This window comes from Agelaius tricolor, unplaced genomic scaffold (assembly GCF_023055355.1).
Source record: "Agelaius tricolor isolate 1412-34295 unplaced genomic scaffold, bAgeTri1.0.p SCAF_1, whole genome shotgun sequence".
In the NCBI taxonomy this organism is placed as follows: Eukaryota; Metazoa; Chordata; class Aves; order Passeriformes; family Icteridae; genus Agelaius; species Agelaius tricolor.
The window spans coordinates 93,862,721-93,889,122 of record NW_027269261.1 but is presented as its reverse complement, the minus strand read 5'-3'; the positions used below and the strand labels follow the sequence as shown (position 1 = coordinate 93,889,122).

The window sequence follows — 26,402 nt, the reverse complement described above, 5'->3', positions numbered from 1 at the left end:
CTGTGAAGCATGAATTAGGATTTGGGTGGATCAATTAAGTACCAATTCTTTTTATTTGTCCAAGTTGTCTTCTGTAAAGTAGTTTACTTGTATAACTACATTGACAAAGGCTTAAATAGAGTATTTGTTACATAATGTGGTTGAGTCTCAAGTATCTCTCATGTATCATCCAAATGATACATGAGAGGCTTTCCCATGGTAATTCCAATCAAAGTGAGCTACAACAGTAATAGTTACACTTCAGTAACTCCATTGTTTTTTAACCTTGTGCCTGCAGATGGAGGAGGCAGACCTAAGTGAAAGAGGATTGCCGCAGATTACATCAATCATGAATAGAGTTAGAAACTTGAAAAACAAATACAGAAATGAAGAGAACATCACAGATGAATTTAACTATACTAAAATCTCAGCTGATACAACAGGTATTTGGATTTGTTTTTCTACTGTCACTTATGCAAAAGATCTTAACATAGATTGAGTGAAAGAACCATTAACTGAAATGATTTTGAGTTTAGTGTTTCTTTAATATTAATGACCACAAAGCTAATTTCATCTCTCCTTACTTTTTAGCTCTGTTGCTTTAATCGTATTTAAAAAATAGTCAGTAACTATCTTGCACAAAAGCTTATAAAAAGTGTTTTCTTCTGTACATGTTTGCTGATGTTGTAATCAATCTCCTTTTTTGTTTTTCTATCAGATAATTCTGGAACTGTCAATCAAATAATGATGACAACAAACAATCCAGAAGATTGGCTATGTTTTTTACTTAAGCTAGAGAAAAAGGGTGTTCCTCAGATGGATGTTAGCCTACTCAATAGACTCATTGGCCGTTACAGTCAAGCAGTGACTGCATTACCTGCAGAAAAGTACAGTCAAGATGAGAGCTATGCTCGCATCCTTGTGAGATTTGCTGAGTTGAAAGCGTAAGTATAAATTTTCAATATGAGAACTCATCATTCTATTTTTGAAATAAGGTAAGAATACCTTGTTTCATTAGTGTTTTCTGCAACAAATTATCATTTTGAGTGTGGAAGGTAAGTAGCTTTGGTTAGTCAGCTTATCTGCTGTCTCCACAGTATTTTTTATGCTAATGAACATGATTGTTTAGGACTATTTGATTTAGAGATGTTAATACGCTACTTTTTTTCTTGGTTCTCTAAATAAGGTACAAGGGGGAATAGCATGAAATCCTTTTTTGAGCTTTATTTTAGTATGCTTCCTCTCTTACTAGACAAGATCATCGCAGGTTGATTAATTAACTGTCTTAGGATAGAAAGAATGTCTCAGAACATCATTCACCAGTTCCACACTTTGAAAATTAGTTTTGGTTGTGGTCATTTATTGCTTTATTCAGTCCAAATTCGAGCAGTGTTGTTGTTCAGATGTGTTCAAACATAATTTGGGACAGGGTTATAATTACAATCTTTTTCGTAATAGATTCTTATGTCACTTGAAATAGTACAGCAAGTATTTTGATGAAGAGCTGTATTTAAACAATGCAGCAATCTAACAATCAGAGCTGAGCAAGTTAATTTCCAGTGAACATAGCTAATAATTTTCTTGTATGTTCTTCCTCTATTTGACTTTTTGGCATATGGTTTCATCTTGCAGTATGATAAATGTCTACTTCCCTGCACTGTCCTTTGCATGGACCTTGCTGCATCACTGTTACTAAAAGCACGCAGTGGAAGTAATCTGTTGAATCTCGTGTTGAGAAACAGGAGTGAATAATGACCTAGTCAATCTTCAGTATCTTGAAGAGGGAAGGTGTTTTTGTGTAAGTGGAGGAAAGAATCACTTCCAGAAAGGTTTAAGGATACATTGCAAGATGTCATTCTTATTCAAAGATCAGTTGCTTTTCCTCAGAGCAGAAACTGTAATATAGGCTTCTGGATCCTAGTTTGTGGAAATTCTTTTCCAGAATAGTGATCAAGTCACATCTCTTATCTCATTGTAGGAGAGTTTAAGTTCAGAAAGATTTCCTACCTCCCTAATCACTTGGGCCTATTTTCACTTGATCTTTAGAACATAGTTTGAAAGGTGGGGTACTTTTAAGATGTGTGCAAGAGTTATGTTCAGTATTCTGTGTGATGTATTGCAGAAAGCAAAACCAAAGGTGCTGTCAGTAGCTTGTTAATACATGAATAGTATGAACAGTTCTAGTAGTGATGTCTCACTGAAATATCTTCAGTTGTTTCACTGCTACAGCCTCTAGGGACTTTGTGAGAAAGTAGTGTGTCTTGTTTCACTATTAAAATGCATTCTGCAGCTGTACTAAAATAACTTCTACTTTAGCAGCCAGTATTACAGAATTTACCTATCTCACAAAGTAGCTCAGGTCTGCTCTTTTTGTTTTCTGCTACATATTTTTAAATTGGTAAATATCATCAGTCATATGTTTCATGACGTGCCTAATAACAATTTCTTTTAAAAAGATGAACAAGCCACTCCAAACTCCTTTAAAAACTGCACCAAAATCTGATATAGCATCAATCCCACTGGAACTTCACTATAGGATCTCCCTAAATGATGATTCCTTATTTGGAAATTACTTTCAGATACAAGCTTGTTAATAATTCTTATAATCTAATACTTCCTTGTTGAGAATAGCATATAATATCAATTATTTATATGAGACTACATTTATGAACTACATCTGTAATCTCACCAGCAATGAAATTACTTTTGCCTGGTTGGACCTAAAAACCAACAACGTTGATTGTAATTTTTGGAGATTAACCTAATCAGTGGCTACCTATTTGGATCTTTTGTGTTCGGCTTGTTTACTTACTGCTCATAGCGTATTCTCATTGCTCCAAATTTTTTGTTCTCAATTTCCCTGGTGTTCTACACTCTACCTTCTCTCTTCCTGGCTGTCAGTTTGTCCAGTACTATATATTTTTGTCTTTACTTGGTTTTAGGTTCTGTTAAAGAAAATCCTCTTGTTTCATGACTCTGAGTGCTTCTAGTTTATTTTTTAGCTATTCCAAGTAAAGCAATATTGATACTACAAGTTAAGTGACACTGATAGGTGCTCTGATACTACCTTGGCTGGGAGAAGAGAAGTGCTTTTCAGCAGAGTTGTTTGCTGTTCTCCCAAATATTCCACCTAAACAAGGTGGAAGAGCAAATCAGCATCACAAACTTCAGAAGCAGTGGTAGTGGCTTGAGATTTTAGTATCTACTGCCATCAACACTATTTTGTTCTGATTGCAGAATGCTAAGTGGTTGGAATGGATCTTAAAGATCATCTAGTCTCAGCCCCTCCTGCTGTAGGCAGGGATACCTTTCACTAGACCAGGTTGCTCAAGGCTTTTTCTAGCCTGGCCTTGAGTGCTTCCAGGGTTGAGGCATCCACAGCATCCCTAGGTAACCTGTTCCAGTGTCTCCAGGGTTACCTCTTTATTGTGACTACCATAATTTAGGCTACCTAGCTGAAGTTCCTTCTTTCATTTTGTACCCATTTTTCCTAGTTCTACCATTAGAGTTTCTGACAATAAGTCCCCCTCTGGCTTCCCTACAGGCCCCCTCCAGATACTGGAAGGTTGCTGTGAGGTCTCCATGCAATCTTCTCTTCTCCAGGTGAACAGCCCCAACTTTTCTAGCCCATCTTCATAGGAGTGGTACTCCAGCTGCCTAATCATCTTTGTGGCCCTTGTCTGGACTTGTGCCAACAGGTCCCTGTCTTTTTATGTTGGGAGCTGAAGGCAGTGTCTCAGGTGGGATTTCCCAAGAGCAGAGGGGCAGAATCACTTCCTGTGACCTGCTGGCCATGCTCCTTTTGGTGCACTCCAGGATTCTGTTTGGCTTTCTGGGCTCCAAGTGCCCACAGCTGGCTCATGTTGATTTTTTCATCAGCCATCACCCCCAAGTCTTTCTCCCCAAGCCTGCTTGCAATCACATCTCCACCCAACCTTTAGGTGAGAAACTGGATTATTCCATCCTTGGCACTGGACCTTTTTTGTCCTGGTATCTGCTTTAGCTGCAGTCTGGCTGTGCCAATACCTTTTGACCTATTGTGATATTAAGGTTGTCTGAAGAACTCTTGTGTGCTCTGAAATAGTTCAAGACAGCAAATGCTTCAATGATTTTCTGTGTTGTACATTTTCAATGGCAAACCTGCTCTTGTGAAGTGCTGCTAGCGGTAGCACAGTGCCACCAAGCGTGTGACACTTGGTGCCTATTGCTAGTGTTGGGTCTTGTTCTGTGTATTGCTATCCAAGCTGTTGCTGCTTTCTACAGGAACCTAAATTTTAACAAGCTCTTTGAAAGTGAATGTAATACATTACACCTTAATTTCTCTGGCTCAGACTTTGCCTGCACATGGGTTATTCTGTACCTGTCTTATTGCTTTGGATGATCAGAGCTGAGTTCAGTAAAATGAACAACTTCTTTCATTCAAAATTTCATAGAATTCTACTGAAAATGTTCTTTGCCTTTCCATGTTGTATTTTTCTGTACTTTTAATTTGAACTATGGTCATAAATTTTTTGCTCTTCCACTTCTAAGTGATACCTTTGGGTATCTGTTGAGTCAAGGGGGAACTTAGGAAAGAATTCCTTTATCTCTTGATTACAGATGTTGCTGGTAAAAGTGTTAAGCTCCTTTTTATTTTTTGTCAGTTGAAACATAACATTAATGTATTATGTAGTGATGTAGATTTAGGCCTTTTGTGTCTTGACTGGTATTTGCAGTGGCTGTAGTTGCTCTCAAATATTTAAATGTTGGTGTGCTGTGTGTAAGCATGAACCTGCTCAGCAATCTGTGGCTGAATGTAACACTAGGATTAAAATTTGCCAAAAATGAACTATCAAGTGTGAAAGAGCTTAAGGATTGAGTCCCTTGAGTTTTGGGAAGGTTTGGCTTGATGTCTTTCAATAATTAGAGTTTAAGATTCTTTCACTATTTGTAGTTCACTGATTGCTCTAAGAAAAAGGAAAATCTTTAGCCTATAGGTGGGTTACTTTTTCAAAGTTATTCAAAGGCTTCATCCAGTACATGGAACTTCATCCTTCTCAAGCTCTTCACCTTGTATAACTATGAATGTGCTGCCTTTACAGGCTTCAAGATCCAGAGGAGGCACGGGACCAATTTCATCTGGCCAGACTGAACTGCAAGAAATTTGCTTTTGTGCATGTGGCTTTTGCACAGTTTGAGCTATCACAAGGTGTGTGAAAAAACAAGAACAACTAAACTTGTTTGATGTTGCTGTTCTGTGTTCTCTGTTTTGTTGTTTCAAACTTCTGCTCCCTTACATAATTTGTAAGTAAACTGATAGTTATTGAATCAGAAAGAAAAAAATTGGTATTTCTTAAATTGAAATTTACTGAGAATGTGTATTCACTTTTAAAGTGAAAATATGCACACAGATCATTGGGATTTTTTTCTGTTTTAGAAATAACTTTCAAACTAGGTGAAAATTATTAGTAGTTTCTACTTTTCTAATTTAGATCTTGCAGTGAAAGGCTTTTGAGTAAGGCTCCTCCTGCATGGAAAAGTGAGGCTCAAATACTTTGCTTGCTTGTGGAAGAAATTCTGTCCTCTTCCAAAAAGCATTTGTAGATTGTTTTTTATTAGACCAAAGTACACTGTCAATGTGCAATTTGGTTGCCCTGGTACCTGCTGGCAAGGCTGTGTTGGCTGCCCACAGGCTTGTGGGCTTGTGCTTTTGGATCTTTTGTATCTTTTGTTTCCATGGGTGATTTGAGCAGTGACATATTTTGCCCTGGATATTTCTTCCTTTGACAGTTTGCTCTGTACAGAAAGACAAGCACATTCTATGAAAGCTGTTTTCTTATTTGAATGGAAAAGACTTGATGAATGTATTAATTTTTTTGTGATTTATTTTCCTTCATGTTTTTTTCAGTATCGTGCAAGTTATTGTATATTGTTGTATGTTGTATATATTTCTTATACTGCCTAGTATGAGAAATTCTCCCCAAACTTAGATTAATTTATTTAGTATAGCTATTCTACACTCTAAATTCTGAATGCATTTTACTGGTTATCTTTCTTTACTTTTCTTTATTTTCCACTGATAGTGGTTTTGCTCCAGTACTACTTTTAAACTGTATTTTAAGATATTGTTTAGATGCTCAAAGTGGGGCCCATGAGGCAGAGCCATTTTGTTAAAATCAAAGTAGATACTCGTTTGTCATCTCAGATTTTCCAGTTTTTCTTTTGCGATAAATTGATTTGCATTAGAGCAGGAAAGGCCATGAACCAACTCCCCCCTCCCAGAAGTACATGTTATGTTTTGTGAATGACTCCTGTACAGGATGGGGAAAAAAAAGACAAATTTGCATGTTTGTGTCTGGAAATTGCACAGTTTCTGTGTTATGCCTAAGTCAGTTATCTGACCAGTCTTGTTCTAATATAAATTTGTGGTATTGAACTTCTAAACAGTAGTAAAAAGAATATAATTATTTAGTGAGCACTGGATGTTTATTTAAACAGATAATTAAACACTAATACTGCAATAACAAAGATATTGTTAAATAAGTGTAATAAAACCTATTGTGTAATTTAATAAAGTGTAGAAATGCTGCTACAGGTTACCAGTGACTAAATTCATCCTGTAGTTATGGCATGTGTTCATGCAGTAGTTTACCTTACTTTGACAGTAAGTAATCAACCTAGAATGAAGTCCTAATCCCAAAGGAAATCAGCCAGTTATGATCAGCTTTGTTTTATCTGCAGTGTGCTCTCTGATTTGTATCTGTTACCCTTGAGCTGATCTAGGTGTCCTTTAGTAATGTGTATGGAGCTACAGCGTCCCTGCTGGGTGCCTCAAAGAGGATTAGTGCAACATGTGAGTTGTAAATTGTTACTTAAGAGTGCTGTTCCTTTTTCACTGTGTCCACTTAGGCCAGAGGGAAAGGAGGGTAGTGCTTTGTTGCTTCTTCATCCCAATGTTTTCAGCAGTGCTTGGCACACCTGTCATTGCTTTCTTTTGCATTAAGAAGAAAAACTTAATTGCATGTTCTCTTCCTTAGCTCACAGTTTTGCTCAAGATAATAGCTCAAGTTGTGAAATTAGATTTGGTAAATTGATGTTGATTTCTTAATAACTGAATATTAGTGACCTGGAAATGGAGTGACACAGTAAAAGTGCCATTCTGTTTTTTGTGGCTCTTTTTTTACTAAAATACTTAGTAAAATTTCATTTAAGTCCCCCAGATGAGGAGCTGTCTTGTCATTCCTTGGGTACCTTGGGTGGTGTGCTTGAGGATGATTGCTGTGAATTGGTCAGAACTCATGACCATAAAATTCTACTCTTGACTGTTTCAAATCTTATGCCAGGGTGCTTGGTTCAGGCTTTTGGCATGTGATGAAGTGGACTGGTTGGAATTCAGAAATACTTCTGGCTTGATTTTGTGCCTTGGTTCATCATTTGTTAAGGGGGATGAAAGTTTTTCACATACATGTTTTGATGTCATGCTCTTTCTTACTCAAGGAGGCACACAGTACTAGGAGGAATTACTTTAGAGTAGCAGGTCTTGTTGTTCAACACTTGCTTCAACAGCTACTGTTGAAGCACTGTGTGGTTACTAAATATAGCAAAGTTAGAATGCTAGTTAAAGATTCTTAGAGGCTATCCACTTTGCTAGTGATTTAGGAGAAAAAACAGTATTGGACTATATGGTTAAAAATGAAATTCTGACAAATTAGCACAAAATTTATTTAAATGAAATTATAGCTCATCTAATTTTGGTCCTTCCCTGCTTCACTGTTTGGCATCATCCATTTAATAGTCTTAAAATGGATTACTTAAAGCATAAGTTCCTGGTACCTACACTGCACTTCCATCAACCTGAACTACAGGCAAAGTGATGTCTAACTTCATTTATGAGTGGAGTTTTGAGTGCAGGGGACATGCATATGCTATTATGCATATACCTGAGTATTTCTTATATGTGGCATGAAGGTAAGAACCAAGTGGTTTGTTTTGCTCATTTGGAATGGAGGAAGAAGGGCATTTGGGGTTTCAGGGGCATTGACAGCTGTAGCAAAACATTGCATCATTTTGCCCAGATGTTCTTCAAACCAAGTAAAGTATTGTGGTTACAGTACACTTTTTTGCTTTATTTGACTTTTTCTAATAGATGCCTATGCACTTGTTTGCATATGTGAATTGACTGCTTCAATATGTCTTGTTAACACCTTCCCTTTCCCACCCCATCTCTCTTCAAAGTTGTGTTTATGCCATTTAGTAATGTCTAAAACTGTAATGAAAAAATATCCTTGCTTTTCTCTCCTCTTTTCTTAACTGTAGTGCTGTCCAGAGTTGTTTTATTTAACAACAGCTGGTTTTAAATGTGATTTCTATTAAGTGCATTACAGATGTTTGAGACTATTTACATAATAAAATTTTTACCTGGTCAGATCTAAATGGAAGTCCATAAAAGTCATATTTCCTTGCTGATACAACAGAAAAAAAATGGATTTTAGAATGAGTACAATTTTCTTACAGTTCCTATAACCCTAAAAAAATACTGAGATTATGTATTTTGTGACTTGGTGTTCAATTTAATGTGAAAAACTGACTTGTGTGATTTGATTTTAACTATTTCCAGGCAGTTTCCTTAAAATGGCAATGTAAGGGGAGGTGTCCCTAATGAACAATGGCTTCATAGAACTATGCAAAGTGAATATAAGACAACATGAATGTAACCATCTCGTTAAAAAATCTTGCCCCAGTGTAATGGTTTTTTTACTTCTGTGATTTCTAACTCTGTGCTTCTTACACTTAGAAAATGAGAAAAAGTGTAAGCAGATCCTTCAGAAAGCTGTGGAGTGCTCTGCTGTTCCTCTGGAATTGTTGGAAACTGCTCTACAAAACTTACATTTGAAAAAAAAGCAGTTACTCTCAGATGAGGAGAAGGAGAACTTTGCAGGTAATTGCAATTTCTTAAAATACTGGTTGCTTATGCATGTTGTGATTCTAGATTGGAAAAAATCACTAGTGTTTCTCCCTTCTAGATATAAACTCAGAATCTCTATTGCCCAATAAACAGATATATGTCTGTATTATAAATCTCATTGCTTCAATGCTTGTTTCCATCTTCAGTGCAGTGACTGCAGTTTGCAGGAGCTGTGCTATGGTCAACCCTGATTCTGCACAGGATGTTCCTCTGGCTGTCATTGGGGATTTGCAGTTTGTAATGGAGACTGGCAGCTCTAAGTGTGAAGGAAGAGCTGCTGTCGGTGGAGAGGAATTAGGACTGAAATATACAGACTAAACTACACTTATATAGGTTGCTTGGAGGTGTATCTTGTGACAGACTGGGAAACAGTTGACAGTCATGTCAGTGAAGTCAAATCTAGGAAAAGTAATCCATTTCTACTTGATTTTGGAGAAAACTCGTGTTTGTCAGTACAAAACTGAAGTGCTTGGCTATATCATAAATCCTAAGTGATCCTTATTGATGGGTATGTAATTTCAAAAAGGGAACAGTTATTTCTTGAAGTTTTCAAGAGTTAAATTTGTTTGGAGTGGAATTGAGCAAAAAATGTGGTTTGACTTCAGTATTGAAGTGTGTGTAGCTAACTCTTTCAAGAGTGATGTCTAACACTTCCATATTTTTGCATTGTGTAAAGACAGGATTAATGTAAAATAAGTCTGATTTAATTTCCTTAGGGATATATCTTCAGGAGTGGTGTTTGAGATTTGCTTGGCACCTATTGAATCAACATTTGACTGAAATACTAGTGGGGGTGAACTCTTTGAATAGTATTCAGCTATGGCATTCATTTCTAATAAACTCTATTTTCTGTCTTATTCTGTTTATCATTAATTTGATATAGACATCATAAATGCCACTGCTGATGTACTGTGCAACAGAAGAATATCTTGAAGGATACCAATATCCTTCATGGATTGTATCATTTTTTGCTGACATTGACTTGCTGCTGCAGGGCTAAGGAAATACCTGTGAGAATGAATGGCAAAACTCTACCTGCCAGTTAGGAAGCAGTGAACTTTAGGGCAAGAGTAGGCTCATTTATTTTTTCATATATATAGGTTTGTAATTAGGTATTTGAAAAATGCAAACTATTAATTTAGTTATTTAAAGATTAAACTTTAAAAGGTAAATAACACCAGACTTTAAATATCTCAAACTCTGGGACATAAAAGGGGTAAATCACTGAATTTGGCTTTAAGTGAATTTGTATGGTCCTCTGGAGCAAGAGAGGTGATTTTAGTATATTGGCATATAGGTATTTTTTGTATTACCATTTGAAGAGCTGCTTTTGTAAGTTTTCTTGATTTGAAAATATGAATGCTGTATATGTAAATGCATTTGTTCACAGCTTCAAAAGATTGTACAGAATGTTTTTGACAGTTATGTGCTGTTAGTGTTGTGATGCAAATATAAACCATGCATCAAGTCTAGAAACCTTTGGATTAATGCCTTTTTTTCTCTTTCATTTGCACACAGCAATCTAAAGTATTTGGCATACCAGGTGCAATCAAACATGTTCAGTTGGGAAAAGGTAGTTTAGTATTTCAGAAATGCAGGTCATGCAGTCCAGCTGTGGTAAGGAGTATCATAAGAAGCAGATAGGCTGTCTTAGAGTGAAGGAATGAAAGTATTGTAGATCACCAGCTGGGTGTGAGAGTCCACTGGCCAGCTTGGTGGTTCAAAAAAAAAATCTTTGGGGAAAAAAGTATGAGTTGCATTTGTGAGATGGTGATGGTCCTGGGTTGGTAATAAAACTACACTGTACACTGAGGCACTTGTTTTATTTAAATGAGTGGTTTGGTCTATTGGCATAAGTAGTTCATAAAACATTAAGTATTAGAAATAGCCAATACTGCATTGTTCATCTACCAGAAGTCTGACTTCTGGCTGAAAGTAGAAAAGGGGTATGGGAGAGTTCAAAAGAAAAGTGAAATCCATTTTAATGAGCTAAAACAAATTTAAACATGTTAAGTGCTGTATTAAAGTCCTTAAACTGTTATTTTTTGGAAGGCTGTGGGTAGCTGTGGATCTTGTTGGTCAAGCAGATGATTTCCAATATTGATGGAACACAAGGCCTATGTGATGTAAAAGATCATAATATATAGTATCTTAGTTAGAATCTTGGGTTGGAGTGGACATCTAGTTCCAACCCCTTGCTGTGGGGCAAGAATACCTTCCACTAGACCAGGTTGCTCAAAGCTTTCAACCTGGCTTTGAACACTTCCTGCTGCCTTTGATTTTTTTTTTTAAATATGCTCTTTGGTGTCTGTCTTAAAAAAAAAAATCTTGTAGCATTGAAGAGATCTTAATCAAAATAACCAGATACTAATTTACATTTTTGAAAAGGGGTTTGTTAGGAAAATAGCTGAGTTCAAGTGATTGTTTATCTGAAGGTGCTTAAAATAGCTTGTACTCCACATTGTTCCCTAAATGTTGAATTAAACTGTGTTGTAATGTGAATGTGTGTTCATTAAGGTGTTGATACATTTTCATTAGTGTATTCGGAGTTCTTGTGGTTTCTTTGTCTCTGAGAAATGACCTTACCTTCACCTGTAGAGAAAAATAATGTGGAAGACAGTGTTGTTCTGAACTGTTTATTTGTGGGCTTGAGGTTCAATAATGACTTTTCAAATAACTTGAATTCTGGTTGTGTTTATATCTGAAATATATACTTTCACAAAGCTTATTAAGTTGACTTGACATTTAATTTTAAGATTAATGTGCAACTTCATAAAACTACCGCTAAATATTCAATAATCAAGCAAGAGTCTCTTCTGGATTAAGATGGGGCTGGTGAATGAGCTTTTTGCTATTGCCTGCCTTGATACTCCCTGACCTCGCACAGCTTATATGACCACTCTCAAATTTGCTATCAGTGAGATCAGCTGGTTCAATTTAACCCAATTAGTAGCTTAGACTAATTTAGTTGAATTTGTCTGATATGATCTGAATGATTCTAACTATTTTCCCTACAGTATCAAGTACACAGGAGTCTGGACTTCAGAATATAGGTGGAAATCACAGAAGCTTAAAAAAGAATGATTCTAATGAAAATTCTTCTACTATTAACAGATCTTTATTTAGGTAATGTCTTAATTTCTTATTTAATGTCTGATAACATCATTTAAACCAAAAGCAAACACATACACTACAGTGTTGTGTGTTTTGTTTTGGGGGATTTTTTTATTTTTTTCCTTTAGGGAAGAGAAGTCACAGGAGCTGGGTACTCTAGTTAATTACCACAATCCATTGAGACCACTAAACAAATCTAACCAGGTAAAACATGTAACATTTTCTTTAAAATCTTAAACTCTTTTTTTTTGCTGGACACACCTGGTAACTTTGAATTTGTTCTAAGATTTGCCCATTTGGGAGGATTCCTGTTACCCTAGTATCTGATGATGGTGATGACATGGAGGATTCAGATGTCCCACTCACAGCTAGTATTACAAAGAGGTATGGTTATTGGATTTACCTACAGCACCACAGACTTTAATAGTCCTTTTCAATGATACTTTTATTGGATAGTGGAAATGTCAGATGTCAATGTCAAATTTGACCTGAAGGATAGAGACAAATAGTCATTATACTTGCAACAGATAGTGCATTAACCTACTTCTAAGCTTATGGAAATTCTTTGTACAAAAGTATGTGAAGATGAAGAGAAAATGTGTTCTGGCTAATCAGTAAGCTCAAAAGAAATGGAAATTGAAGAGGAAATAAATTTTGTTCTAAGTATCTAAGTTTATGTAGTCCAGTTTTTAAAATAAGAGAAAATACAGTCTTGTAACTCAAGTTATTTTTTAAATCCTCATTTTGTAGCTCTTCTTTGTATTGTTTCTGACTTTGCTGAGTGGACCTGCTTTTCTGTATATTTAAAACTTGTAGCCAGAAGTCTTCACACAACTACTTTTCTCATCTCATTCACAAAAAAGATCATTGCCACACTGTGTTGGCATGGAATGTAACTAAGAATGTTACTTCAACAGGCAAATGTCCCACTCCAAACAAACACCCTTTGTTGCACCTTTTCCACCATCAGAACCAAAACCTTGTGGGCGTGATTCATGCAACCTGGGAGATTTGCAGGTAACTTAAGTGTTTTTTAAATACATGGAGGAACTCTAGCTATCCTATGATATTAGTAAAAAAGATAACAGCTTTTTCAATTCAAGAAAGAAATAATGCAGGATTTCCCTTTAAGTAATCATTTGTGGATAGAAACATTATGGCTTTTAAACTTGACATTTGTTAGGCATAATAGGGCATTATAAAAGAGCTTTCTCTGAACAGTGCATCTGATGGGAGCAGTGGGAGTGGTGTTTGGAATATGATTTATGAAGAGGAGATAAACAGATTTCAACCTGACTTCAGTACCTTTTTCAGCTGAAGTCATGTAGTTTACCATGGGAAGACCCTATTTAAGGAAGTCAATTCAACTCAGTGCTCTATGGAGCCATAAATTACAGCTTTTAATAGAGATTTTTTTATCAAAAACCAAATGTCTTGCATTTCTATGTCTTACATTTTCATGTCCCATGTCCCCATCTGCTAAAAGAATTCCAGAATAGAAAGCACTTAAAGGCCTTTATAGAAACTGGATTATGAAAATTCGGAGTGTTGATGTATTTAAAAATAGCATCAGTAATACTTGTCTTTGTAACCTGCACAGTTCCTTGAGGCATGTTTGCTTTGCTGTGCACCTGCCACTTAATCACCGTAAGGAAAATGTCTTTTGTATACTACTTCTGAGTTTTCCTTTGATTCTTTAAGATGCTTTTTATGTTCTTTAGTCCTTACAAGAAAAAACAGCTTTACAGATGTTGGATGAGGGCAGCTCAGAAACAGCTACCAATTCAACTGTAACTCTCAAAACCAAAGTGGATGCAAGTCTTGTGATGAAAAGAGCAGGTAACTATTAAGGTCATGTATGAGTAGTTTGAAATAGAATAAGCATTGAGAATGTGCTATTCTCTATTTTTTAAAAAATGTGTTGCTAAATAAAAAAAAGTGGAAGTTACTGCATTATTAACATACCTTTGGAGAACAATTCTTCAAGTTCTTTAAAAACTGTTTTTTGTATTTCAGAAATACTTCACTAGATATTGCATGGATTTTGACTGTTGTGTGAAGTCAGCTAAAAATAGTGATGATATTAGATGATGTTCTGTTGGCTTTCTGGAAAATGTTGTAACCAGGTTGGATTTATAGCAAGGATTTCAGGGCTAGTAAAATCTAGAAGGTTGCTATTATTTACCAGCTTCATGGAATATGGAATACATGTCCTAACTTCCTATGGTTAGTTGCTAACTACTTCAGTGTTTCATCAGAAAGCTGGTTCCCTAAGTGGTGTTCTCATCCTGCTGAAAAAATTAGGTGAAAAGGTCTAATATTGCAAGAGTTAGATTTAGGATTGTATAAGTACATATGCATTGTAGGAAAGAAACATTACAGTTGAAAAATTTATTTTTTTTTTAAACTTCAGTGTCCCCTCAGCTCCTCAGTGAGCTTTTCCCACTGACTTACATTGGGAATAGTTTGGTTTCAGGTCATACTTGCCCTGTTTGTGCTTCATTCATGTTTCCAGGTTAGATGTTGGTTGAGGTAGTTCAGTCCTTCAGCAGTTGACTTGCACCAAGCTGCTCGGCATGGGATGTTGCTTTCTAGTAATTTGAAAAGAAAACTTTTCAGGCTTGTGAAGGAGCACTCTTAAGCTGTGCTGTTTGCAGCTTGCACTGTCACATCCCACCATTTCACTCTTGTACTACCTGTGCAAAAGGAACTAGGAGACAGTGCCAAGTCCCTTTAGGCCTCTGGCTTCAGTCATTGCACTTGGATTATAGGTTGCCTATTGTTGCAGACAACAGACTTCTAATTTGGAGTATGGTAGTAAGCTTATCTTCAGTGCTTTATAAACCTGCTCAATAGCCCGGGATGTTGTAGTATGATTTGTGAACCTACTCTCATTGCCTGTGTTGGTGTAGGAAACAGTTGCATCTCTGTTACTGTTACAGTGTTATCCTAAGACTTTTTGAAGGAAGTTGCCATTTTACTACACGGAATTGAACATGCAGCTGAGGACTTCATTAATGTCTTTTAAGGCCTAATTCCAGTAAATTGTCTGTGTTTTAGTCTGATCTAGAAAATGAGGTAAAATTATTGTAGTAACTTTTCAAGTGTTGAATATTGATTCATTTTAATAGTCTGGTTTTTGTTTGGGTTTTTTGTTCCACAGAAAATAAAGTTCAGCATCTGGAGCTGAAGACACCAGAGCCCAGGAATCTGGAAAATCAACAGCAACAATCTAGTTTTGGTGAAAGCTATAGAAAGCAGTTGGAGCAGATTAAACTAAACTGTGTTAATGCCAGAAAAAAAATGCCAGCTCAAGAAGTGTCACAGAGAAGCTGCTATGGAGAGGTAAAGTAACAAAAATATACATTACATGTGTGCTAGCAGCCTTCTCATGTTGAAGAAATTATTTCTGTGTTCTTAATTGTGGCTCCTTGTGTAATATAATATCTTGCTTTGCCCTTTGTAGGGAAAACAAACGAACATTGAACAGTCTGGTCATCCTGTTTCAAGACGATCATCACCATCAGATGCTGTTTCTAAGAAAAGTGACCCATCACACATTTATGGAACACCAAGCACCACATCTAATGATTATATGGCCTGGTAAGCCTACTATAAGGTGGTAGTTGATCTCTGGAAAGGTTGAAGCAGATTTTTACAGGGTTTGTTAAATTTTTCTGTTCGATAGCAAATATTCCAAGTGCTTCTGTGAAGTGCCTGACTTTGAGATTCAGATTGCATTTAGGGACCTTTGCCTATTTGGGCAGTTTTTCAGCATTTGAATATTTACCATCAAATCAATAAGTCCCTAGTAGAGCATTTGTTTACCTTTTTCACTGATCCCTGCTACATGACACTTTCTTTTGGATAAATTGTGGCTGAGAGGCTTTTTAGATTGATAATCATATATCAGTTTATTTCCCATGATGCAAGTGTCTGAGATTTTTAAAAGCACTTTGATAAATCCAGAAGCTTGCAGAATTAAGCACTTATGTTAGGAAGTTATAGCATTTGTTTATCCATGTTACCTTAAATAAGGCATAAACCCCTATGCCTGTGTTGGCAAATCTTTCTAATTATATGATTACTTTTTGTTTTCATAAGTCTCTAGGATGAATCATATAGGTCAAGGTTGTATGCTGAGTAAGTACTGTTCCTTTTGGTAGGACCTCTGTCTCTATAGTTGCAGAGTTCAGACTGTAGGTAGGGCATGAACCACATAATTTCATGAAAGAACATGATAATAGTCCTTGAATAAATTCTCTTTACTTAGTTTGTACATGCTAAATATGCAGAATTGCTCAGTGTTTCTATTTCTCTATTTGGACTGGTTTTGTCCTTTTTTTTTTTTAAAACTTCTGTGATTTTACTCTACCAAATAAATCCTAGTTATATACATTTTTTTCCAGTTCTGATCTTGGCATTAGTTTCTGTAAATACAATTGGGGAAAAATTTAGTATGTTTAGAAATATAACTAAAGAGATGGTAGACACATCAGGAGAACAAATAAAAAAACCATAGGATTTTTTACAATCTTTAGTTTTTTTAAATCAATGATCTTTCTGCTCATACACAGTGTAGCTAAAGCTCTCAAGGCAATAGTGAGAGTTTTTGAAGTTGTCTGTCTTAATATGCTTACTCTAAAAAATAGGTAATCTAAAAAGTTTTTGAATAAATAACAATAAGCTGGAGAAGAGTAACTGGCTCATACTCTCTTAGAGTCAGCTCTTCTAGCATTATAGTTCCTTCACTTTTCAGTTGCTGGGAAGTGCCAGCTATTGTCTGAAGATAGTGAGTTTGTGTTCTTAAAAGTATTTGCTTGGTGTGCCATGGTGTGCCATGGTCTCTTGCTAGTCACTACGGTTTAACTTTCAAGAAACACTGAAGATTTCAACTTTGTGGTTAAAATAATCTTAGAAAATACAACTAATGCAGATACTGTTTATTTTTTTGTTAGTTTCAGTACACCAGTTGTAAAGGACAAGTTTCTGCCAGGATGTCAAATTTCTACTCCATACAGCCAGTTCCCATATTATTTACCACATACTCCAGCAACTCCATTTCAAAATCAAGTTGGCTTGCAGGTAACAATTTTGTCATTTTAGCACATATTTTCATTGGGAACTACTTTGGTTAAAATAAATGTGTGTGTATATATTTTTTTTCATCTGAAGTTACTGTTCATCTTCCTGGAGGAGTAATGGAAAGTAGTCTAGTATTCCTAAAATAACTTACTTTGTGTGTATGTCTGAATTTAGGTGACCTAAGTCAGATGTTGAAAAATCAGTTCAATTTTGTCAAAATACTGGAGCCTTTGTCTAAGCCTTTTCTAAGCAATGTAAGCCTTTTCAGGTCTCACTTAATGACAGAGAAAAGAACTAGAGCCTCTATTTTTGTTCTGCAGTGCTTTTACACTGGTATTACCCAGTACATTACCATTAAAGACAAGCAGTGTGTGTTGAAAATCATGAGTTTGAGGGAGGTAAAAGAGTGCATTTCTCCATTTTTTTTTTTTTTTTTTTTTAGATTTCACAAATTTTGATACATTTGTTGTGGCCTGACATAATGTAAAAATGGGTTACCTTAGATGTGTTGCATATTCAGGTAGGAATCTTCCCAATTGTAGATGAAGCTGGGGGATAGGTTTAAGCTTCCTACCAGAGGATAAGTATTGATAAATTAATAAATCAAACTTGAGACTTTTCTATGGCTTGGTGTAGCAGATATGGGCAATGCAGGCTGTTTCAACTTCACACTACTGCAGTCTTTTAGCTATTAGCTTCAAAAAGAATGGTAGATGGTTTCAGTACAGCTCTTAAGTTTCATGCTGAGACTGAAAGTCTCTTAGGTAGTGTAGTTTCTGACCTTATATGTAAAGAGGGATGTGTCTCTAATGATCTGGGCAGCCTTATTAAAGAAGATCCTTTCCTTGATTTCCAGTGTGAGGAGCATTGGCACCTTTTACATGAATGCAGTGATGTCACATGCCAAATGATGATCAGTGTATGGGGATCTAGCTTTCATTTAAAGTTTCCTTACTGCTTCTAAACAACTTTATCATCTTCAGAAAGAGCAAGACAACTTAAAGCATTTTAATGTAATAAAAGTAGAGCTCTCAAGTTCTGTTGCATGTACCAATATTTATTTCTTAACCTTTTCTATGTGTACACAGGTTCCAGCTTCTGTACCTTTGCATGAATGCCTTGTCATCAATGGAAGAGTTTATACAGTGTTAAAGCAAATAGGTAGTGGAGGCTCAAGTAAGGTAAGGTGCTCCTTTATCCTTTTAGTCAGTCACTCATTTACACAGTAGTACAATTTATTATAAATGTTGAAATCACCTAATGAGTGCCTAGTGTTAACATGTACACAATGTTTGACCCAGGGAATCTAGAACTTTGCTGGTGTGCCATGCTTTTTTTTGCTCTTGAAGATAATTTCTGTGGTAGAGTAAGCATTAAAATTCCTGGCAGAATCAGCTGTTCTATTGTAAGAGATGTGCTGCATTGTGTACATCCTAATGTGAGAGGCTGTTGTTTAGAGCAGTGTGATTACACTGTTGGGAAATGGGTGACTTGTAAAGTTGATTGAGAGCCTGAAGGAGACAGACCATCTCTTAACTACTTCTGTAACTTGTGTGAGAAGTAGAGTTGTAGCTATGTCTGAAGTGGTGAGTGAGATGCTTTTTACATGGAAATCTGGGGTCATGGGAGCTTGAGAAAAAATATTGGCAAAATCTCTTGGGCTTGTTATAGTTCCTTAGTTTCTTAACAGCATAAGCAGTTTAGCTGGATATTGTGGGGGACTACGTCAAAGGCCTTACAGAAGTCCAGATAGATGACATCTCTATCTCTTCCCTTGTCCACTGATTTAGTCCCTCCCTCACAGAAGGTCACTGGGTTGGTCAGACAGACTTGCATGTGGGGAAGCAGTGCTGGCTCTTTCAAATCACCTCCCTGTTCTCCATGTGTTTTAGCAGAGCTTCTGGGAGGATGTGTCCTAAGGATACCTAATTTAACTAATTACATAGAGGTCTTTCCCTTTGTGAATCCATGTTGACTGTCTGATTGTTACATTTCAGTTGTACCCAGTAGGATATTCTCTGTAATTTTTGCAGCAACAGAGGTTTGGCTAACAAGTTTGTAGTTTCCTGGGTCTGCCCTCCCATCCTTCTTGCCAGTTGGACTAATATTAGCCAGCTTTCAGTTAGCAGGGAACTCCAGAAAGAGGAGCTCTCTGTTGCCAATGTATGGTTGTAGAATGAGGTAGGATGGCAGGGACTTCTGTGTGTCACTTTCTCATAGTCTGCTTAAAACAAGGCTCAAATAGAGCAGGGTATGCATGGGGTTTTGTGTTTAAATATTGCCAAGGATGGCGATTTCATAGCCTATCTGGACAAGCAGTTTTCCTGTTGGTCTATATGACAGTGAAAAAATCAAAACATCCAATTGTGATTTTCCTTGTTGTTAGCTATGTCTGTTGCATCTCATACTTGCATGGTTCAAGAGGAGTCTGTCATACCTTCCCTTTAAATAGGTGAAGACTGCATATAGGATTTCCTGCAGCCTTCTCAAGACTAAATGAGACTTTGTGCTCTCAACCTCTTCTAATGTGCCATGTAGTCTAGCCTCCAAATGATCATGGTGTGACAAAGTGAATGTGTGAGGGCAGATCAAACCTTTATCTCTGAGAGTGTTATTTCATAATCTTTATCTTAGGAACACTGCAAACTCATGATGTACTACACCTGGTGAAATATAATGTGGCACCAAGATAGCTTCTGATAGAGGGTTGGTTCTGTTGTAACTGGTGTCTTTGATTTTTTTCATGCTGGCTTGTATGAATTTTGTCAGATTGTTTCTTCCTTTTGAAAAGGTAGACTTTGGTATTCTGGCTGAGTTGAGATGAAGGACCATGGTACATTGGAATTAGGGATGAATGAAGTTATTAACATATTGTTTTGTAGGTGTTTCAAGTACTGAATGACAAGAAGCAGCTGTATGCTGTCAAATATGTGAACCTAGAGGAAGCTGATCAACAGACTGTTGAGAGCTATAAGAATGAAATTGCTCATTTGAGTAAACTGCAGCAACATAGTGATAAGATCATCCGCCTTTATGGCTAGTGAGTAAATACTAACTTTATTTAACCAGTATTTCACTGTAAAAAGATATTTCCTTCACTTTTAACACATGTTTTATTTTTAGTGAAATTACTGATCAACATATCTACATGGTAATGGAGTGTGGAAATATTGATCTCAATAGCTGGCTTAAAAAGAAAAAAAAGATGGATCCACTGGAACGAAAGAGCTATTGGAAAAATATGCTGGAAGCTGTTCACACAATCCATGAATATGGTATTCTTAAATAATTCTAGGTATTTGTATAGGATATATGGCAGATAATATGGCTCTTGTTTTAATTTTGGAGGTGGTGTTGTTTTTAATGTTGGTGTAATCTTAGTGATCTTCAAAGATGGGTATTTACTGTATTTAAAAAAAAAAGCAGTGATGCAAAAAACTAAGTTAAATCTTGATCCAGAGACAGACTTGGCTAAGTCAAGAAGGATCTCACAAATATCACTGTCTATGTAATGCTATTTGCTTTCTTTCAACAGCCAGAAAATATTTTCTGTTTTAGACTACCTCGTATACTCCCACTTGTTCTCTGTTAGACTCAAATTTTAGCCACTCAGTCTCTCCATACTTAGCTTTGACATTAATGACAGCTCTGCCATCTTCACTTTGACAAAGTGTTTCAGCTTTCTCCTAGAGTTCTTCAGGCCTTCCTCTCCTCTTTACCTATATATTTGTGTATCCATCTATCACATCTATATTCTGTTTGTCTGTATAGTATAAAGGAGAGGCAGACTTGGATCTTTTCCTATATAATAATGAAGTGAAGAGTAGTAGATGTAGCAGAAAACATCATCTATTTTAGGACTAGAACATTCAAAAATATAGCAAACAGCAAAACCTACTGAAATTCAGCAGGCATACATAGATGTGATGTTTTGAAAAAAGACATAGATTTTTGTAAAATATCAAGATTGGTTGATTATGTAGATAGTAACCAAAATTCATGTTAAATTGTGCAAGTAGAGTTTGTAAGAAGTCAGTTGTGTATATTCCTCAGTGAATGGTACCTTTAATCAGACTAAGCAATATAATTATTTTATTTTAACTACCTGCTTAGCTAATGAAAGAGAGAGCGACAAGCATAGACAGGCCACTGAACTGCTCCAGAGCAGCAATCCAGTGTGGCTATGTGCCCACAGAGCTGGAGTGTCTGTCCCAAACTGAGACAAACTCTGCAACTCAAATTGCTTGGAGCTGTTCTGGGGTACCTGCAGGTTTGATTAAGTAGTAATTCTAACTGTAAATTCATGTAAGTTAAGAACTCTTTAGGAAAAAATGGAAGCACTTTTATGAAATCTGCAGAGACTCAAATAAAGCCAATCTGCACCTTCTCTCTGTGCAAGGGTTATGGGAATTGAGTAATGTTTAACCTTATGGTAGTAATTTGGATTTACTTTAAACTCTTTTTTTTACAGGCATTATTCACAGTGATCTGAAACCAGCAAACTTTCTGATAGTTGATGGAATGTTAAAACTAATTGACTTTGGCATTGCAAACCAAATGCAGCCAGATGTGACAAGTATCATTAAAGATTCTCAGGTGAAATACTTCTGGAAAATTCATGTCCATTTTTCTGTGAAATGCAATAGTACCTGCTGATAATTTTGATTGTAATAACCTCAACTACTATTGAAATCTTATGCTGAATGGTTTTATGTGTACATAATTATTCATGTATATTGTTTTTTACATGTTTTTAATGAAGAAAATAATAATGGCATTCAACCTTAATAGAAACAAACTTTTAGGATGCTTTTCAGTGTTTTGGGACAGAAATCTAAGTTTTATTAAGTTAATTAAATTTAATGCATGCTTTACTTAAAATATTTTTTCATTTTTATGGCTAGGCTGGCACAATGAATTATATGCCACCTGAAGCAATAGAAGATAAGTCTTCCTATGGAGAAAATGGCAAGCCTCGTTCTAAGGTAGTATGATCTTTTTCCTCCTATTCCCTTCATGTTAGGAAGGAAGAATCTGAAGAATCATATATCTTCAGATTTTTTTCAAAATCTTCCACTGAAACTTGAACAGAAGAGAATTTATTGTGCTGTAATGGTGTGCAGAGTTGGAAGGTTAAGTTTAATCTCCCTAACTACCTAAAAGCATTTGGCAGATAGTGTTTAGAAAAATGTAAGTGCTCAATTACTGCGTAAAATTGAAAGTAAAACAGAGGCACAGGCTTGGGCATTTTAGGGCCACATATGAGTTCAGTGTATCCTGTTAGTTTTTCTCTGCTACAGAGTATTGTGTATTGTAGAAAATTTTATATCACCAGGGCAATGGAATGTGAATGATGAGAAAAGTACTGAAAGGAAAGCATTTTTCACATTAGCAGACAAAATTCAACTGAGGCTTACATGGTTTGGTGCAAAAGTATTTAAAATCCATATGTACTCACATGTATGTGAAGATTAACTTTTTAACAGTTGAATGGAAGTATTATTCTGTAATGAAATAAAATCTTGGCTTCCTAAATAGACAATAAAATATTGCAAAAGTAGATTTTTTTTTTAAGGATGGTAATTTTTTTACCTTTTGTATTTCTAAATTAAAACTGCATGCAAAGTGCAGATTTCTTCAGCTCATCTAAGCAGAAATCCACTGTGCTGGGAGTCAGGTTCTCTGTATGCATCTTTCTCCACTTCCCCCTCTCCCCCACTCTGTGCTTCTCTTAAAGTACTTCAGCTTCAAAAGGACAATTGCAAAGTTGTCCTGTAAGGACCAGCCTGAGTGTCATAGTTGAAATATGGATCTGAATCCTTTAAACCCAGGGGAGTTGAATTGTGGCTTTCCACTTAGGAGACATAGCAGTGATCTCTCACCATTTCCTGGATTTAAATAATTTAGTATGCTTTTAGTTGTGTTTATTTTTAAATCTGAAATTAGAATCCTGCAGTTTGAGTTGTTAAGGACTAACTTTATTTTTAAGTTAGTTCTTCAAGTAAGTTGATTTTCAAAAATAGTTTAGAACAATAGTTTTCTTATGGAATATCAGTGAAGGAAGCAACATTACTGTCTTAGTAGATAATGGCGTGCTGTCTTGGTGATTTTGTGTAATAGTAACAAAGATCTCTTACACAATGAAAACTGTACAAATACATGATAAATTGACTGAAGGGCCAGTTCCTTAAGTAGAGAGTAATTTTTTTTTATTTTTAATATTAGATAAGTCCCAAAAGTGATGTGTGGTCACTGGGCTGCATTTTGTACTGTATGACATATGGAAGGACTCCGTTTCAGCATATAACAAGTCACATCAATAAAATGCATGCTATTGTTGATCCAAGCTATGAAATAGGGTTCCCAGATATTGCTGAGAAGGATCTTCAAGATGTGCTGAAGGTAACTGTTCCTTTTGTTTTAAGTAATGGTAATTTCTTTATTTAAAGCATATTTTATAAAACTGAATGAGTTGTGCTTGAAAGACTTTTTCCACAGAGAGATGCTCACTGCTACTTGTAGTAACAGGCCTTATTCTAAAAGAAGAACTAAGGTAGGGCTACTCATGTAGTTTCCATATTAAAGTCTCTTTTCAGCTCAATACCAGCTAAGTAAGTCCTTTGGTTCAACAACCAAAGTAAATACTGTTAATTCCTAGGACAATTCATAATTTATAGGCAAAACATTCTTCCTCTTTCTTCATTTGCAGCGCTGTTTAATAAGAAATCCTAAAGAGAGAATTTCTGTTTCGGAGTTGCTGGTACATCCCTATGTTCAAATTCAAAGTCATTGTCCAACAGGTACATTTATTTTAAAATACATTTTTATTAAATAGTATTTGTAACTATGCATTAAAAACCACTTTACAATTAGAGGTACTATGAGCTTGTTGATGTGACTCAGTTTTGTCTGGTGCCTACGTCTGCTTCAGAAAAGACTTCAGTATTTTAATTCTTAAACCTGTTGCAAACTGTTCTGGCAGTTTTTATGCTGATAATGTATACAATTTCACCATGAGTATAAATTACCTGCAGATGTTCCAAATGCAAAAGGAACAACAGAGGAAATGAAACGTATCCTTGGCCAGCTTGTTGGCTTGAATTCTCCCAATTCTATTTCTAGAGCTGCGAGGGTAAGTAAATTGTCTTTTCTATTTTGTGTAGTAGTACATGCTCATTCAGAGCAAGGTTAGAATGTTTAGTAGTGAAAGGTGAAACAATACATATATAAAATCTTCAGCCATAGCTGGGAAAACATTGCATATCTTAGCGCTTCTATTTGCAAGGATGCAGAATCTCTCTACATTATTCTGAATTGGAAGGGTTGAAAGTGATGCCAGTAATCTTTACTTTTAGTTTTTTCTTTCCTTTCCACCTCCTGGTAGATCTGCTATGCTTTTAAGCAACCCCTATGTGGGAGTCTTCTAATTTAAGAACCCTCACTATGGAAAAGTTATCTCAATTGATCTGTTAAGTGTGCACACTTTTGGACTGCAACTGTTCCTGCATCCTGGAAGTTGCTGAGCTGTTAATGCCAGTGTTATTGTAAATTAGTTCCTGTGTGTTGAAGTATTGCAACCTCTCTGTTTATTGCCTGAAAGAGAAGCTTGATAAATCTTCAACTCTGTTCTTTCTACCTGTGTCTCAGAGGTGATGGTGGTAAAATATCCATAAGACCTAGAGAATGCAAAACTGCTTTCATGGGGAGGAAAGCAAATTCAATGTATATTAAATCTAAAGGAGTTCATGCTTACACTTCTAGTTGCACTTGATCTGTTTTGAATATGAGGGTGAACAAGTAGTTATTCTTCTAACAGAATGGTGATTTGGCTGTTTGTGGGCATCTGAGTATCTCATGTAAAGCTTGCATGCCCCCAGTACACAAATAACTCCTTCCATGCTGGGGTTTCCATAGTGGAAACGTTTAATAGAGTAAACTTGATTTTTAGATCTCTCCAGCTCATTTGTTCTCTCCTGACTTGTGAAACTCTTTAACTTTGCCCACACTGCAAAGTCAGTGTATGTATTTTCCCCTGGGCACTGCACTGCATTACAACTGGTACAACTAAGCTGTCTTAAGTGTTTTATTTTTTGATTTGACAGAGCAATTTTAATATGGAATATTTCAGTATGTGATGATTTATTTCAAGTGTAATGCTTGTTATATAGTTTGAATCCACGTGCAGTACAACTGTGTTCACCTGAATACCCTGTGTGTTTAACTTTCAGACTTTATATGAACAGTGCAACAGTGGTAAAACTCTTGATGTATCAGCATTTGCAAAACCTGGGAGTCAAAAAACATGGACAACAAAATGATGTACTACTGTTCAGGATGCAACAGATGTCTGGTCTGTTCAAAAAGTATTTTGTGCTGCTAGCTTTTAAAAGGACACTCAGCATAAAGTTTGCATTTTTTTATGTTCGTTGTGTTCTTTTGATAATGATTTCAGGTCATTAAAAAGAGCTTAATTGAATGCTTTTTACAGTGGGCTGTTTCACTCCTTGCATGCTGCTTGGGTTGAGCAATGACAATGGCTACTTGGTGATTATGGTCTGTGTTACTCACAAAGCACTACAGTGTCTGGAGTACAAAAACTTGTGTGAGAATCTTTCAAGATGAGATCTTATGAGAAGCTAATATAAAAAAGTTCCCAAAAAAAGCCAGCTGATGTACATGAAAAACATGAAATACCTTTTGAAACATCTCCTAAGGCACAAACAGTGTTATGCTGTTCTGTCCTTTGCTAACAAATACCTTGGAAATGAGCATTCTGTATAAACCACCAGTTACAATATTGGTAGATGCATGTAAATGTCACCCGGTTTTTGAGCTGTTCCTGTGGTTGAGTGTTATGATGGAATCATCAGTACTGTGTTGAACTTGTATGAATAAAATGACTCTTGTTGTATTAAAAATGCCATTACAGGTTAAGTCTGCTTTTCAAATTTCAAAATAGAAATTCCTTCAGGATTCACAATGGTAATAAATTACTAATTTGGGTTTTTAAAAGCATTAATACTAAGCATTTGCTAAAATGCACTGAATGTAAGAGAAGTGGATTTTACATGGTTGTTATTGGATTGGTCAGGTTTTAACTGAATTACATTTCTGATGCAAGTGTATGTTCATACCTGCCCTCCCTTGTTTTGGGTTAGCTGTGATTCTCTACATTACACAGGGAGAGTGATCAGAGTGGGAATTATTCTTGATAAACAGGAGGGCTGAAGCAGGGGCAGAGAATGTGTGCTCCACTGCAGTGTTGGAGCACCCAAAGAAC

General features: G+C 36.1%; 1 protein-coding gene across 1 annotated transcript in view; it reads left to right on the top strand.

Moving 5' to 3' along the window:
• The window catches only part of TTK (TTK protein kinase), a 29,679-nt gene extending 3,623 nt beyond the window's left edge, over positions 1-26,056 (top strand). The window contains exons 3-23 of the mRNA XM_071444162.1: positions 278-422; positions 698-923; positions 5,061-5,167; positions 8,753-8,896; positions 11,941-12,049; positions 12,166-12,241; positions 12,324-12,421; positions 12,955-13,054; positions 13,759-13,876; positions 15,201-15,382; positions 15,504-15,640; positions 16,996-17,122; positions 18,211-18,303; positions 20,005-20,162; positions 20,246-20,397; positions 21,594-21,718; positions 22,027-22,107; positions 23,348-23,524; positions 23,832-23,922; positions 24,157-24,254; positions 25,351-26,056. Of these exons, the coding sequence (XP_071300263.1) occupies positions 278-422; positions 698-923; positions 5,061-5,167; positions 8,753-8,896; positions 11,941-12,049; positions 12,166-12,241; positions 12,324-12,421; positions 12,955-13,054; positions 13,759-13,876; positions 15,201-15,382; positions 15,504-15,640; positions 16,996-17,122; positions 18,211-18,303; positions 20,005-20,162; positions 20,246-20,397; positions 21,594-21,718; positions 22,027-22,107; positions 23,348-23,524; positions 23,832-23,922; positions 24,157-24,254; positions 25,351-25,440 (2,634 nt within the window). The 3' untranslated portion in view covers positions 25,441-26,056. The remainder of the gene's footprint in view (positions 1-277; positions 423-697; positions 924-5,060; positions 5,168-8,752; positions 8,897-11,940; positions 12,050-12,165; positions 12,242-12,323; positions 12,422-12,954; positions 13,055-13,758; positions 13,877-15,200; positions 15,383-15,503; positions 15,641-16,995; positions 17,123-18,210; positions 18,304-20,004; positions 20,163-20,245; positions 20,398-21,593; positions 21,719-22,026; positions 22,108-23,347; positions 23,525-23,831; positions 23,923-24,156; positions 24,255-25,350) is intronic.
• The last annotated feature ends 346 nt before the right edge of the window (positions 26,057-26,402 follow it).